The sequence below is a fragment of the Monodon monoceros genome, unplaced genomic scaffold, assembly GCF_005190385.1.
Source record: "Monodon monoceros isolate NGI ecotype Baffin Bay Population unplaced genomic scaffold, NGI_Narwhal_1 Contig3263_ctg1, whole genome shotgun sequence".
NCBI lineage: Eukaryota > Metazoa > Chordata > Mammalia > Artiodactyla > Monodontidae > Monodon > Monodon monoceros.
In genome coordinates, this window is record NW_021699185.1 from 164,975 (window position 1) to 178,359 (window position 13,385).

Below are 13,385 nucleotides of genomic sequence, written 5' to 3' on the forward strand. Positions count from 1 at the left end.
TTAAGGGGTGAGACAAAAGCCAGAGCAATGTAGGGAAATATTCATTAATTTGACTATAACCTAAAACTTTAAAACCATCATAAAACACACCATATGTAGAGTAAATTGAGAGAAGGGAACAGTTATGCTGCATTATTTAATAGAATACTCTTAACATCCAAAGAGTTGTAAGAAATCAAAAAGAAAACCAATACCGTCACAGAAAATTGTGCACGGAATACAAGTCACTAAGTAGGAACTACAAATGGACGATATGTGAAAAACTATTCAACTTCACCATTAACAAAAGAGATGCAAATAAAAGATTATTAGCACCACTATCCATCAGCTAAGCAAAAGTACATAAAAACTGACACCCAGGATGGGTGTGGGCAAAAAGGGTTCAGACTGATTTAACTCTTCTGGAGGGCAGGTGGCAACACCTTGTCAGAATTTTTCATAAATATATTCTTCCTTGGCCCCAGGAGACAATCTTACAAATGAGCAAATGTATCAACTCCCGAAGCTGTAAATACAGAAGTAAAGCACGACACAGCCCGATATTTACGGTCAGGCAGCTACCCACAGCATTCTGCTGCATCTAACAAAAGGCATGTTACAGTATGAAATCTATGATAGGGTTCCATTTATTTAAAACTGTATATTAAAGTCTGACTGGAATAACGTCCCAACAAAATATCAATGGCTACCTGTGTTAGTGAGGTTTTCTTTTGTACAGTTTTCTGTTGTTGGGATTTTTAAAATATTAATCAAGGCTCTTTTCTTTCTGTGAAAAAGCTCTTTTATTCTTATCAAACTTACTTCATACAGGAGACCAGCAAACAACTACCATGAAGATGCAGATAAAATTTCCAAGAGGTGGGAAACAAGTGGGAAATGGAGACTGATGAGAGTTGATTTTTATTTCATTAAACTCTAGAATTGCTCCCTCACCCCCTTCATCTCCAGCAGAGTGGGTGGTGTCACTGGGACGTTCCTCCCTGAGCCCTCTGAAAGACTTGCCAATGCGGATGTCCCTCCGCCAAGCAGGAGCGCGTCTGCTCTGGTCTCCCACATGGCTCTCCACCCCGCCTCCCTGGTAAGCAGCACAGAGACGGCCAGGTGCAGAGCCACAGAGCTCCCCCAGACAACCCCTCATTTTTCAGATCAGAAAGCTGGGACCTGAGCCTGGTATCTTTAAACCCTGAGGCAGAAATGTTGGCATTCCATATTTTCTCAGATGAATCTCCCCTCAAAAGACTCTCCCCCCAAGCGTGTGGAGGGAAAGGCATAGGCAGTTTTGTGAAAACATGGTCCAAAAATAAGCCAATGGTATTGGTTACAGTAAAATTGATAAGGAATAAAAATGCCCAGAGCAGCAGCAAAGAAGTGAGAGCTGCAAGCTCAGCATCCTAAAACTACAGACTTCTGGGGTTGTGTATATCCAGGGCGAGGGAGGGAGGGAATGAGAGCCTTAAGAACACATTGTTTTCTCTAACAGGTATTTGATTCTAACAGCGCTGCTAGGGTTGAACACTTACGGCTAATATGGTTTTATTTGAAATTAAAGGGTTTATGACACAATCAGAGACACTGAACTTTCTGCACAGAAGACTTCACTACATAATAACTGGGTCTTTGGAGGTAAAGAAGAGGCTGAATGTTAACACCCTTCACAAAATTAATGCTCGGTCACACACCTGGAGTGGACCTTCTCCTCTCCAAGGCCAGGAGCTGGGAATCAGGAACAGGTGGGGGTCTCCAATTGGTCACCATCTAGCAAATGATACTGGACAACACTTGAGAATACAGAGGGTGGCATAAGGTAGAGGACTGGTCTAGACCTGCACTTGCCAATAGATGGTTATTTAAATTGAATTCATTAAAGTTAAATACGATTAAAACTTCAGTTTTTCAAGCTAGCCACATTTCAAGGGCCCAATAGCCACATGTGGCTAGTGACTGCCATACTGGACAACACAGATAGAGAACATCCAACTGTAGCACGATGTTCCCTTGGAGAGTGTTGGTCTAGATTGCTCTAAACTCAGTAGATCTGTGATTCTATAATGCTTAGTAGGTGCTTAAAAATACCAGTTGAATGAAATGTCTGATCTTTTCATGACCTCTCCCACACCGCAACTCATGTCCATGTTACATGGTACCACAGCAAGAGAACATAAGCATAAAAACATCTTCAAATGACAAATCCCAACACACAGATTTGGAGCTACTAACCAGCATATGCGGTGGAGCAGGAGAAGCAAGTTTTCTTTCTCTACCCATAGAAGAAGAAGATCTAGAGAAAAGGTAAGCTGGTAAAAATAGAGTTAACAGGAGGCAAGCAGGTGGTACTGACTCTGAGGTGCCACATGGATCACAGAAATGGAGACCGACTAGGAGTTAAACCCTGTATTCAAGTCCTGGCTGTCAGCTAAAGCAGTGGCTCTCAACCCTTCCTGCACCTTGGAATCCCATGAGGAGCTTGCAAAAAGATACTATGCTGTGTCCCATCCCCAAACTCTGATTTAAGAAGTCTGGCCGTGCTACAGCTTTGCAAAATTTTTTTTAGCTCCTCGGGGGTTTCTATCACGCAGCCAAACTTAAGAACCACTGAACTTAACTGCTCTGAGGTGTTGAGTCCATCACTTCATTTCCACAGACAACAGCTTCCCTAATTGTAAGATGGGAGGACTGGTCCCAACAATCTTTAAGGGCCCTTCCAACTTTATTGGTCTAAAGGACTTATCTTAGGTCAGTGGATGTGGGTGTGTTCTCTTCTGTGTTCTCTTTCTGAGCTATCCTCCTGGAAAATAGGAGACCTCAAAGCTTGAATCCACTTACACTTACTGTAATAGCAAGTGTGTGGCTCCAGGTTCATTGAGCACATGCTAAAAGCCCAGTTTACATTATGTCCTAAACGAATACAAAAAACATTCACTTAATGAATGCTCTGCTGTGTCTTATTCTGTGATAGTTGTGTTTAAATCTTACAGCTCCATCTTCTCCAGTCTCCAAAAAGATCATGCTTCTTAAAAAGAACCTTCTTGGGCTTCCCTGGTGGCGCAGTGGTTGAGAGTCCGCCTGCCGATGCAGGGGACACGGGTTTGTACCCTGGTCCGGGAAGATCCCACATGCCGCGGAGCGGCTGGGCCCGTGAGCCATGGCCGCTGAGCCTGCGCGTCCGGAGCCTGTGCTCCGCAACGGGAGAGGCCACAACAGTGAGAGGCCCACGTACCGCAAAAAAAAAAAAAAAAGAACCTTCTTATTCTTCGGCTCATATCACTTAGCCCAGGCCTAAGCACAGGCATGCAATTACTTGAAAAATAAAATACTCTGTGACTCATGTGAACTTCTTAGTTAGGAAGGGTTAGGTTATGAAGAAATAACAAATTAACCCTGAAATCTCAGCGGCTCAGTACCACAAAGGTTTCTCTCTCATTCATGCTAGGTACCCAAGGCTGGATGGGATGGAAGCTCTGCTCCACAAGGTCAACCAGACATTAACACGTGGCCTCCACCGTCACCAGGCAGAGGAAGAAGAGAGCGTGGCAAACTCCCATAGGCTCTTCTATGCTTCTGCCTGGAAGTGACAGACAGGAATTCTACCTAGAGCTCTCTGGACGGAAGTAATCATGGGGTCCCACATAACCTGCAAGGGGGCTGAGAACCATGGTAGAACGTTTGCATGCCACCTCTACCATGGTAAGTGTTCCTGCTTTAGTAAGTCAGCAAGAAACTCCAAGGTAGCTGCCCAAGGGGGTTTCAAAAAAGTGTGTGGGGTTGGGGAGTGAAGACAGAGGGAGCAGTGGGGTAGAGTCAAGCACCTTACCATGTTTCTAATGGATTTCTAAAGATTCTTGGCCTTGAACTTTTCATATTCTAAAGCCTATATTTGTGTATGTATTACATTCATTATAAGTTAGACTGAAAGCTCCACAAAGGTACAGATGTACCATTTTCACTGCTGTATAACTAGACCCTGGCATATAATAATTGCTCAATAATAACTGTTTCTAATGAATGAATAATGAATGAATGGTGATGCAAGTAATTAAAGGAAAAAAAACCACAAATGAAAATAGGCAATTAAGAAGTTTAAATTATAAACAAAATTACAGCAGTATAAAAATGTGAAGTAAAAAATAATCTTTTGATTTCAATTTATTTCAGGGAAAACAATTTACACATTCTGTTAGAATACGGAGTTATAAAAGTTTAGCTTTTAACATGGTGTCTTTCAGCAATGGCGAGTCCAGGACCATTTCCTCTACAGGCTTAAACCAGGGTTTCTCAACTTTGGCACTGCTTTCATTTAGGACTGATAGTTGTTTCTTTGGGGGAGGGACCTCTTAACAACATCCCTGCTCTCTACCTATCAGTAGATGCCAATGGCAGACCTCCCTCCTCAGTCATGACCACCAAAAATGTATCCAGACATTGCCAAATGTCCCTTGGGGGCAAATATCACTGCTTCGCCAACCTCTAAGCAGAAGCAGCCAGGCAAAATATCCTAACCGATGGAAAAGATCATGAATACAGCAGGGGAAGAGGTCAATGACAGTAACTAAGTAACAGAGATCCATCTGGAGACGGATGGTAGTGACGATCGCACAACAATGTAAATGTACTTAATGCCACTGAACTGTACTCTTAAAAATGGTGAAGACGGTAAATTTTATGTTACGTGTATCTTACAATATATTAATTGTAAAAAATACCACTGTAGACAAGATAACTAATTGTATTGGCAACAATATTACCAATAGATATTTATATGCAATGTGTTATTTTAAAGAAAACTTTTTTGCATATGTACGATATAAATATTGTCTTCCATATTATCCTTGCCATCCAATCAACAAAGTGTAATACTGTCTCAATGGCGTATTACTGAGCAATTGAGAACAAAACAAAGATAAAGATAAAAAGTATCAGATGATCCATGAACCAATACAAAAGTAAAAAAGAATGGAAAAACCAGTAAAACAAGAAGAAAAAAGAAATAATCACAGTCACGTGCACTGAGAGGCTTTGCTGGTACCGGAGAAGTATCACCAAATACTCTGAGCTCTGTGCACGGGGTTTATGTGAGCTCTGTGAGCACTCTCAAGGTATGGGGTCCGAGTACACCAACGTGTAAGGACAACAGTCCTATAGCTCTTCTGTGAGTCTGTCGCTTCTTGACTTGAAGAACCGTGTTTGCTCTTTCCTCGCTACAATACCCTGATATGTTTGGTACCATCCTTAGACCTGAGCAAGAGGGGCCCTTCCCTGGACCGTGCATCTTAAAGGGCTCCAACATCACAAATGCAAAATATAACCTTATTAAAGAACACGTGGTACCTCTGTCACCTGGGATCAGCGTTCAGTGCTGACACAGTGAGATCTGCAACCCTCAACATACACTCTTGTGACGAACGCCGTCAGGCCCCAGGGAAATGCTTCTGCACACCTCTTGCCCTGTGTCCTTGAAATAAGACAAATGTGTCCAGGCACCTTGAAGGGTGGTGGGCTATAACATCACCAATGTCAGAGACAGACACTGCTTTGGAGCGTGGGGAGGCATTGGGCAGCAAAGACGTTTAGATAAAAGGAAAGACAAATTATCTTGTTAATTCTTCCTTCCAGATAGCACAAATGCAAAAAAAATTCTCACATAATGAAACACCGGTTCCCAGTTGGGTCGAATATCCAATGCCTTGCTTCTCTGCACATTCTAATTGTGGTTTCAGAGGTGCTCACAAATTAGTACAGTATTTGCAACCACTGCCAACCTGACTCATGAGGAACACCCTGCAGTACTGAACAAGTCACATTCCTCTTAAATTTGTTTATATGCAGGTACAGACATGACATGCCCAACGCAAGGTAGCAGTTCTTTATACTGGCAGCTAGATGGAGACCGAATAGTAGAGATTCAAGTACTTTCTTTTTAATATATTAAATGTTTTATTTTTTCAAGAATTAGAAATGTCAGATTTACCTAAATAATTCTGATAAAATATGCTCTTAATATTTAAACAGACGTAGGCTACATCCCCATTCTTGCCCTGGCCCCAGAAACATTAGCAGGCTTGGATATGCAGAGACACAGAAAGAGCACGTTGCTCTTCTTAAAGCTCACATCTCCCCATCCTTCTCTCGCTCATGAACACTGCCAGGGCCTTGCACACAGGGAGTACTCGCCCCGGACATGGGATACAAACTTGTTTGGAAAAACTGAATTTAAACGCAAAACCATGGAAACGGGGAGAGTTTTCCCTGCCAGTAGAGGGCAGGAGCTGAGCAGTTTGTAAGGGAAGTGGGGGCAACTGAGAGAAGGTCTGCCAGGCAGAGCTCCACGCCGCGCAAAGAATTAGGTAGCTGCATTTATCACCAAGGTCTGCATACACTGAGGTGCTTTACCCGGTCTAAACAGGGTACTGTGCTAGGGGTTGGCACATCTAGATACCTTGCACCCTTCACAGCCGTGGGGAGAAAAAGAGAAGACACGATGCTTTTCCCCCAAGAAGTTTCCCATCTTCTCACTGGCTTAAACAGAAAACATCTTACATTGGGCTGAAACATTCCAGACACAAAAGGACAAGTATTATATGATTCCACTTCTCTGAGGTACCTAGAAGAATCCAACTCAGAGACAAAGGTGAACAGGGATTACCAGGGGCTGCAGGTAAAGGGAGAAATACGGAGTTAGTATTCAATGGGTACAGACTTTCAGTTTTGCAAGATGAAAAGAGCTCTGGAGATGGATGGTGGTGATGGCTGCACAACAATGGGTAAGTATTTCATGCCACTGAACTGTGCACTTAAAAACGGCTGACACGGTAAGTTTTATGTTTTGTATATTTTACCCAAAAAAATAAACAAATAAGCAAGCAAGCAACGGGGGAAAAGAAACATCTTTAGAGGAACACTGGGGGGCCTGAACACCTTGAACAGAGCAGAGCACACAGGTTACTTACTGCTAAGGTAGAAGCCATAGGTTAAGAACTCTATTGTTTTAGAAGAGAACTAGTTTATTTTCAACCTTTGCTGATACAGTTAAACCCACACTATTGGACTTCAGAGGGAGGAGCAGAGGGCAGGGAAAGAGACTCCAGGGTGGATTTTTCAGCCAGCCTGGTACATCAAAGATGCTTTTAGCTACAGAGGAGTTTCTTCAAACATTCAGAGTCCAGCCATCCAACTTCTGTTCTCCTGCCTCTGGTCCACAGCTCAGCTGAGTCGCTCCTAATGACAGCCAGAGCCAGCGGTGGACAAACCACAGCCCACGAGCGACCTGGACAGAGTCCGATGCTCAGAGCCCATTATTTCTCCAGAACTGCTAACCTCCAGCCCCAGCCATCTCTTCTGATTACAGCTGATGGCCATGTAGCAGGGGAGGGGTCCTGGGCAGCTGCCAGGATTAGTCACGCAGGGCATAACGCATTCTCCACTGGGGAGGCAAGCATCTGCTCTGTTTTAGCAACACAGCAGACACTCCCTCCATACAACTCTTAAAAAAACACCCACCCACTTACAAGATCAACTGAAATGAAATCTGCTGGAGTGGAAGATACACCATTCACGTGGGTGAACTAATTTTATTTTGTTTTGGGCATGGGGTGGAAAGTTATTCAACATGGTAAACATGATTCCATCTGTTGGGGACTTTGTTTCTCACCTCAAAACCAAGAGTAGGCTGGCAAAGTCTGCAGGCCAGGAACGGGAAGGGGAGGTGAGCACACCTTAGGGTAAACAACTCTTAACAAACTAACCAACTCACTGTCCCAGGTTTACCAAGGGATGTGCTCAAAGTTGATACAAAACAGAAGTTAGGAGGGGGAAGACATTCAACCTTCCTACTAATCAATGTGTTAATCACCACCCACTGTTAAGTACATGTGAGCAAAGCATTAAGACAAGGTCCATTTCTCAAGCAGGTCATTACTACCTAGAAAGACAGGACCAAAGAGCTTGGAAGAAGGAAAAACAGTAAGACAGTAAATGATCAAAGGCTAAGTGATGGGGGACAAACTTTCAGTGCTCCTGCAGTTCAGAGAGAGGCAATAATCACTCCAGGCCAGGCCAGCTCTGCAGCCCCTCAAACCTGACCCATCCCAAAGCCAAATCTTGATTTTTTGGGCCACTTGGTTCAAAGCCTGTCCATCTCCCAGTCTCCCCTACTGGAAACCCTGCATGCACGACCTGCATCCTCAGCCTCAGGCTGTCCCATCTGTCCCCTTCTGCAGTGGCTTCAGGTGCACTGGCCTCCCTTCCTTCCACACTCTCAAAGGGGACACACTGAGGCCTTGGGGCTTTGGCGCACAACTCCCGCCTGGACGCTCCCCTCCGCCCACCCGGGCCTGAGTCTTCAATGCCGGCTCCTTTCCACAGCCCCTCCCCGGCCACCCTCGCCTCAGCTGCCTCCTCACTTTCCTCCTGTACCTAGTCTACTGCTTCCGTGCCTACGGCAGCCTCCTTAGGCTCTTTCCCATATTTCTGTGTTCACGTTCACTGAGCCCTCCAGCACTGAGCTCCCACAAATGGCAGGGCCACAACCGATCACCCATAAATCCCCACGACCAGCACAGTGCAAGCCTTCAAATATTCGTGAAATGCACAAATCACAGGGAAGGGTAGTGACAAAAGGCTCATGAAAAGGGAAACTGAATCAGATCTTCTAGAAGGAACACAATTTCCTGGTTACTACCTTGTCCTCCTTTTGAGCGAAACCACCTGAAAATCAACTAACGAAAAAACTCTCGGGGCTTCCCTGGTGCCGCAGTGGTTAAGAATCTGCCTGCCAATGCAGGGGACACGGGTTCGAGCCCTGGTCCGGGAAGATTCCACATGCCGCGGAGCAACTAAGCCCATGCGCAACAGCTACTGAAGCCCACGCGCCTAGAGCCCGTGCTCCGCAACAAGAGAAGCCACCGCGATGAGAAGCCCGCGCGCTGCAACGAAGAGTAGCTCCCGCTTGCCGCAACTAGAGAAAGCCCGTACGCAGCAACAAAAACCCAACGCAGCCGGAAAAAAAAAAAAAAAAAAAAACCTCTCACTGGAGCAAATAACATGTAATGAGGGCTTACCTGCCAGGCACGACTCTAAGTACATGCCACATAGTAACTCATTTTATTCTAACGTGCTCCCTAGACAAACTATCACCCCCATGTCACAGATGAAGTAATAGGCACAGAAAAATTGCTAACTTGCTCAAGGGCACAAAGCTAGCAAAGGCCAAGCCAGGACCCCAACCCAGGCAGGCCGGGTCCAGAGCCGGTACTCCAACCACTGTACCAGGCACTGGCTCTTATGCTAAGTGGCTCCCCCTCACCTCCCACTGAGCCTCAACCCCACGGAGGGAAGCCTCCTGTGTCCCCCACTCCACCGAGAAGATTCTTGCCTCAGTCACCCACCATCTCTCAGCTGCTAACACCAATGGGCACTTGTTTGTAATGGGCCATCCATTCAGCAGCTTCATGGTTTAAACTTTCACATACATCACCATCAACAGCAACAAAACGGATGCCAGGGGCTCAGAAGCTCCAACGTGCAGGACACGCTCTAGCCACAATGTAGCATCCAACCCTGCTCAGGAGAGCTCTGCACTCCCACCCCCGGCACTGCACTCACAGTTTCATCTTCCAGTTGGAGCTGGAGGCTCTTCTCACCCTCCTTGTAGTCCTTGGTTAATTCAGCCGAGCGCCATACTTCATCGGGATCAGGGATCCAGACCCTTGTGCACTGAAAGATTAAAAGAGAAGAAACTTAGATGCTAAGAGAAGCTCTCAGGTATGCTCTCTATGAGGGGCCCTCAGAACTTTTAAAGTCATCTGCACGCATTTCCCTCCCTTCTCGTGTCAAGATACAAGGCGATCCAATACCATGACAAGAGACAACTCACAGGATTCGTTACAGAGGACTCCTTCTAGATCCTAACAGAATGTCACAGATCAATGAAATTCAAATTCTACCAGGGGAATGCCAAGCCTAGATTTGGTTATATCCAGAGTTTTACACCATTATCTCAAAAGGTGGTACAAAACTGCAATGTCAGAGGGAGTGTCTGGTGTGCTGCAAACAAAGATTAAGACAACACATGCAAAACCCAACAAGACAATGTAGCAAGTCTTCAGAGCTTGGGAATCTCTGCTTTGATATTCTGCAAAAAGCCATTCTCCTGCAGAAGTGAAAGTGGTCAGCAAATTGAAACTGTTAATATATTCCTGAGTTGTCAGCAATCTCAGTTTAGTTGTGCATTCTTTAAGCCACGAACATACCCACAAATCTCATGCATCCTTCCCCAGCCCCCATCCGGATCGAGCGTCCGCAAGGTCATTAAGCTGGCCAAATCCTGGCAGGGAAGAACGCAGCCCTTGGTGAGTGGGAGGCACTGTCAATGTCACTCGGGCGCTCTCCGCCCTGACTGCACATTAGAATCACCTGGGAGCCTTGAAAAGACCAGGTCGGGGTTCACCTCAGACCCAAGCAGCATTTGGGGTGACATGAAAGCTCCAAGGTGAGTGTAACGTGCAGCTGGGGAGAACCACGGGTCTGATACACCAAACAGCAGCATCTACTGGTGGCTGTCCCTCTCGGCACCGCGCTCCTTACCTCTGTCAGACACATTTTCTCAGTATTTGTCTCATAGGTATATGCGATTTCCACAGGGCCTATTTGCTTGAGAAGCTGTCTGTGTACACGGGCACATACCCCCCCATTATATATATTTTAAATTTTTTATATATAATTATATTTGTATATTTGTATTTATGTATAATCATATATATATATCTATAAAATGGCCACAGAATATATTTAGCAAAATTAATACTCCTGAAATTAATAGTTCTTAAGACCAGAGGCCAGCCAGAATGTGTGCTTGGGTCAGCATAACCCACCTCCCCCGTGGAGGGACAGCAAAGCACAGGCCCTGTGGCCGGTCAGTTGCCGACCTGATTTTGGTCCTCCTTTTTTACAGCATTTTGCTCCACGTGATCACTGGCCGTTTTTAAAAGCAAGGCCCGGCCCCTGCTACACTTGTCTCTAATTCAGGATCGAGGAGTGAAAGTCGTGAGGCAAGAGATTCAGAACACCAGTTAATGGGAAAGCAAACCACCGCCAACTTGCATTGCTGATACCCCAGCTCAGGGTACAAAGCCAAAGTCGTTTGTTTTTGGTTTTACGATGAATCAAGTTCACAGGATTGTCTCTCTGCCTCTGAGCCTGCACTACAGCAAGGTATTCCTATATCTTTAGAGGAAGATACTCTATAGCTTTATAGTATCTGAGTGCTATCGAGTATTACATGAAGAATGTTTGGAGGCATCTCCAGAGAAAACTGAGCGTTTCAACATTTCTCTCCCTTCAGGTGTTCTAACTTACGTCGTCCTCTACCATTTAAGCCCACCATCCATCCAGCTGTGGGGACTTCTAAGCTCCTGTCCCCCAGCTTCAAGTGAGTGACTTTCCTTAGCCTCGCTACACTTCCTGTCCCTGAGTTAGGCCGCTGGGGCTCCCCTTCCAGTCAGAGGGAGGACAGTGCACCCAAGAAGCTCTATTCAAAGCCAAGTCTCCACTCACTGTAAAGTGGTGTCAGGAAAGGCTCAAGATAACAGAGTGACAAACAACAGAAGAAGGGGGAAATGCCAACAGGAAGCGACTGGAGGTGGTGATGTGTGGACATCGTCAAGCTGCGTGATGTACTGGAAGCCAAGGAGCCCAGTCCCAGCTCACACGGCAGCTCCTCTGGCCTTAACCCTGCTGTCCACATGCCTCTCACCGGACAGTTCACTGCACCCAGCACTGGGGAACCTCACTGCCTGGCTCTGCTGCTGTTTAATTCTCACTCTGGGAGGGTCCATTTACTCTTCTACTTACATAGATCTCTTCTCTCTAAGCAGACTGAAAATACCTGGTAGGCAGAAAATTGTCATCTATATTTTCCTAAACCCACAGAATCCATCAGGGCATCAGGGGCATAAGGGGACCCTACTGATACTTTAGTTCCTTGCTACTCCAGGTGAGGACCTCAGCCTCACCACTACCTGGGAGCTGGTTAGAAATGCAGAATCTCACACCCACGGCATCAGAGTGGGCACACCTAAGTACCTGGTGTTCTGCTCCTGCAATATGATCTCACTCTTCCCTGTTTTTGTACACAGGCCAGACTATAGCCCTGGACCAAATCTGCTGTGCCACTTGTTTTTATACAGCCCATGAGTGAAGAATAGTCTTTAAATGGTTAAACTGCTGGGGAAAAAAAAAAATCAAAAGAATGATAATCATATGCTAACACATGAAAACTATATGTGTCCAATTTAGGTGTCCGTAAAGTTTTATTGGAACACAAGGACACATTCTACCTACGTGTTGTCTGTGGCTGCTTCCACATATCAGTGACAGTTGTAACATAGGCCCTATGGCCCCAAAACCTAAAATATTTACCCTCTGGCCCTTTACAGAAAAGGTTTGCTGCCCTCTATCTTTGAACATGCTGCTTCCTCAGCCTAGAATGTCCTTTCCTCATTGTCTATGTGGGCAGAGTCCAAGTTCCAGCACCGTCTCCTCGCTGAACCCTTCCTTCCCTGTGCACTACAGAGGTAGCCCTTCCCAACTCTGGACTGCCGCAATCAACTCTTCTATGATCAACTTTCTTTATGGTTTTTGCAGTCGTTTCTTTCACGTCAGTTTCCTCTTACTACTCCAAGGTCTTTCAGATACACCACGGGACATTTCTGTATCCCTGGCATGTAGTAGATGCTCAGGAAATGTTTACTGAGACAGGAATCAGTGAAAAGAGAAGGTGTGTTTATGGGGCACCTGGTGTATACATAAAACACTGTGATAAGCACCATGTAACCAAGTATAAACATGAATATCTGTACCCTCACGTTAAGGAAAATACAGTCTAGTTGGATAGATAATTCATATAAAAAATATACTCTAGGGGGAGGTGTGACCAATTCCTAAGGAGAGTAACAGCTAATCAGTCAGGGGGGGCAGGCAAGGCACGAGAAGGGAGGGCCATGATGGTAAATGCCAACTTAGAGAGGAAACAGGTGACCAGATTCTCCTACAATGTCTTAAAGGCTAGTGTGCATTACAGATCTGATCAAGAAAGCTTTAGATTCAAATCCAGTAAACATCTGAGTACCCACTCTGTGCTAGATGCTGTCACGTGCCCTCCATCCCCACAATGAAGACACATGTGGACATGCATTGAGATTACAGCAGTTCATTGTTAAACAAGAATGAAGTAAACCCTGTATTGTGATGGTACGGGATGGGTGATATCTGCAGGCAGGCCTCCCCACCGTTACACTACTTCATAGATTCTCGGCTTAAGGTGCCTATGAGTTACTGAGCAGGGCTGTTCACCCAATGTCACATACGCTGCACTTGAGCTATTTATAGGACTT

The 13,385-nt window shown here is 45.4% G+C and overlaps 1 protein-coding gene across 1 annotated transcript in view; it reads right to left on the reverse strand.

Moving 5' to 3' along the window:
• Positions 1–13,385, reverse strand: part of LOC114902758 (unconventional myosin-Vb) — a 324,214-nt gene that overhangs the window by 160,359 nt on the left and 150,470 nt on the right. Inside the window, exon 2 of the mRNA XM_029235361.1 lies at positions 9,598–9,708. Coding sequence (XP_029091194.1) covers positions 9,598–9,708 — 111 coding nt within the window. The remainder of the gene's footprint in view (positions 1–9,597; positions 9,709–13,385) is intronic.